The 3,444-nt window shown below is 42.0% G+C and overlaps 1 protein-coding gene across 1 annotated transcript in view; it reads right to left on the bottom strand.

Annotated features, from left to right (window-relative positions):
* LOC102871829 (triggering receptor expressed on myeloid cells 1-like) overlaps positions 1 to 3,130 on the bottom strand; it is a 31,680-nt gene extending 28,550 nt beyond the window's left edge. Inside the window, exon 1 of the mRNA XM_006882152.1 lies at positions 3,064 to 3,130. Coding sequence (XP_006882214.1) covers positions 3,064 to 3,130 — 67 coding nt within the window. The remainder of the gene's footprint in view (positions 1 to 3,063) is intronic.
* Positions 3,131 to 3,444: the final 314 nt, after the last annotated feature.

The raw sequence follows: 3,444 nt of genomic DNA, 5'->3' as shown, positions 1-3,444 counted from the left end.
TGTACATAGGGTCGCTATGAGTCGCAAGCGACTCCAGGGCACATAACAACAACAACAACAACAAACCACCAGAGCTCCATACACATTTATTTATACACACACACACACACACACACACACACACACACACACACACACACAGTGTGTGTGTGTGTTGTTGTTGTTAAGTGATGTCAAGTCATAGATGATTCATAACAACCTTATGAACAAAAGTCTTGAACACGCATAATTTTCTTTTCCTAAGTTTATAGAGTTTCCAGAGGCAAACTATTTCAGAAGTGGATGCCACTTCTGCTTCCCAGCCTGTCTTAATTTGGGAGCTCCACCAAACACTCTTCACCATGGGTAACCATTATTGCATTTAACACTTCGGTGTCACAGTGTTCAGCATCACAGCAACCATGAATTACCTTTGTACAGTAAATTGACAGACCAGTGCTATACTACTTAGAAGAATGTTTGACTGAAAACAATTAAAGCCAGCCCTGAGGGCACAGGCCCAAGGGCCCAAATGCCTTTTTAAATAGGAATCCACACCCAAGTCTCAACCAAAAAACCAGAAAACACACCTTTGTAGAATCTGGCTGCTCCACTCATCCTCCCAGGCTGGAAAGCAGCGCGCGTGTGTGTGTGTATGCAGTTCACACATATAAGACAAAATATTATCATTCAATCTAGATGAGTTTATAATGACCATCCTTTTTATATCTTTGTGATTTGCAAAGGTTTTATAGTGTCAAACTGAAAAGAACTGCATCATTTTTAACACCCAATTATACACTTTTCTTGTGAGTCCCCAGAGAAGTCCCTTGATTTCCAGAACACTGTCCTTTGTATTCTCATTCACTCAGGTTATTCCCAAGTTGAATGTTCTTCCCACTTTGTCCACTTTTTTGTATTCTGCTCATTCCCAGAAGGGATTTGCCTGAACAGCTGGAGCTGCATTCATCTCTTTCTATTCTTACCCCTCAATCCCACTGATAGTCTTACATGTACTTAATAAAAGTCCACTCTACTGGACTGATGGGCAATATAAAGACAGAAAGAGAAAAGACTGGAGTGATCAATAATGTCATTTTACTTGGGTCCACAATCAACACCCTTGGTAGCAGCAGTCAAAAAATTAAGACATGTTGCAGTGGAGAAATATGTTGTCAAGAACCTCTTCAAAATTCCAAAGAACAAGGATGTTGGAGACCAAGATGTGCCTGATCCAAGCCTTGGCATTTTCAATTGCTTCCTATGCAGAGCAGTGATGTCCATCTAGAGTCTAAGGTGTACCTGATCCAGGTCTCAATTGCATACTATGCATATGAGAGCTGGACAATGACTAAGGATGACAGAAGAAGAATCAATGCTTTTGAATTGTGGTGCTGGAGGAAGTGTTGAGCATACCATGGACTACCAAGAGAACAAAGAGGCATACCATGGACTTCCAAGGAACAAACAGGTTTGCCTTAGAGAAGATGAAACTAGGTTACTCCTTGGAGGCAAGAATTTTGAAACTTCCCCTCATGTTGTTTGAAGGGGCCAGTCCTTGGAGAAGGACATCACACTTGGAAGAATGGAGGGTCAGTGCAGAAGAGGAAGACTCTGAATGAAATGGATTGACATAGTGACTGTGACAGTGGGGACAGTGAGTCTGTGTCAGGACGGAGCAGGTTGCTATGAGTCAAAATTGACTCAATGATACATGACAACAACAACATGCCTGTGAAAGTTGGACAATGAATAAGGAAGATAGAAGAATAAGCAATGCCTTTGAATTCTGGTTTTGGTGAAGATTACTAGACACGTACAAATCTCTCTTAAAAGAAGTGCAACCAGATTGTTCCTAGTGGCAAGGATGATGAAACTTGGTCTTTCTTACTTTGAGCATATTTTTAGTACAAACCAGTCTTTAGAGAGAGACATCATGCTGCAAAATGCAGAGCATCAGTGAAAAAAGAGGAAGACCCTCAACAACATCAGTTGACAGGGTAACTGACCGCCACAATGGTCTTGAGCATGACAGAGACTGTGAGGATGATACAGCATAAGGCACACTTTAGACTTTTTGTACATAGAGTTGCTATGAGTCCTAGTGAATTTGACAGTACCTGATGACAAGAACAACAGATACTGAGTCATGAGCTTTATGTCATTCTGCCGCTTAATTCTAATGAAAACTTTATGCAGGTATCGTATTAGACCTATGTATAAATGAAGAAGACGAGGCTCAGAGAAATGAGTTTTCCAAGGTCATTTTGTAAAGAATAGTAGAGATATTCATCCAACTCTGTCTGATTCTTGAACAGATTCTTCTCCCAATGTCGTTAATCTGTGTGCCCTGCTATGGTCATATCCACTAAATATTTACCTTTAGGTTGATAATTAGCTCTATCGATGTTGTTTATTTTTATTGCTATCAACTTCTGTTGTGCCACAGTGACTGAATGTTCCTTTAGGGGACACTTTTTTTACCTGTGCTGGGGCATCAGTACAAGAATGAAGGATGGCTTGGATGACACCTCACAATGTTCTCCTCTTCAAGATGCACAAAGAGAACCCTTCTCATTGCCCAAACCTTGCCGTAGCCCAGTGTGCCCTCCTTGCCTTGCTTTTGCTGATCTTGCCTGTAATGTGTCCTTCTAAATAATAGAAGGCTCTTCTGACTAGATTTTTCCCTCATCTAGAAGTACCTGTCTGGTCCAAATGTGTACTTGAACCATAAACTCTAAACCATAGTGTGTTACCTATTGAACTGCCATTCATATCCATGTCACTCTATGGAAGAAAGATGAGTCTTCTTCCATTAAAGATTCATAATCTAAGAAACTCAATGCAGGATGGAACCAACTAGACACCAATGAAAGACCATCTGAAAGGCCAATGACTTGAGCCTGTACAGATGTCCCTGAGAAGGACATCCCAATGATCTGATTATGAAATCTCACAAGTATGAAAATTCTATGGGGTTTAGTTCTACTCTGAAACATGGAATCACTATAAGTCAGAATTGGCAGTAAATCTACCCTCAACTGTCTCCTTCCCTTCTCCCCCAGCTGCCCTGCCTCTCCTTACCTGAGACACAGAGTAGCAAGTGCAATGACAGCAACCACGGGCACGTCCAGAGCCCAGTCCCCCTCATTCTAGTCCACTTTTGGATCCTCTGTCTGCTGCCCATCCCAAGGTCTCTCTGAACTGTTAGAGGATGTGTGTGCTCATGGATGTCTGTCATTGTCCCTGAGTGTCTGCACCCTAACTTTGCAATTGTGAACCTGTCAGTAACATGTGATGAGAAAGAGTAGCTTGGGGAAACGCAGATGGTAAAACAGAAAAAAAGCCCTACTCTTGTGACATCTTCCTTCCTGCCTTCCTTACATCACAGTCCTCTTGGGAAACACTCAGTGACTCGCTGTTCCCACCACATCCAGCCTGGGTTCCGTGGCCGGTACTTCCAGA

The sequence above is a fragment of the Elephantulus edwardii genome, unplaced genomic scaffold (genome assembly GCF_000299155.1).
Source record: "Elephantulus edwardii isolate Elephantulus edwardi_28Jun2011 unplaced genomic scaffold, EleEdw1.0 scaffold00017, whole genome shotgun sequence".
Lineage (NCBI taxonomy): Eukaryota > Metazoa > Chordata > Mammalia > Macroscelidea > Macroscelididae > Elephantulus > Elephantulus edwardii.
The sequence above is the reverse complement of the archived record's forward strand: the minus strand, read 5'-3'. Positions and strand labels throughout refer to the sequence as shown.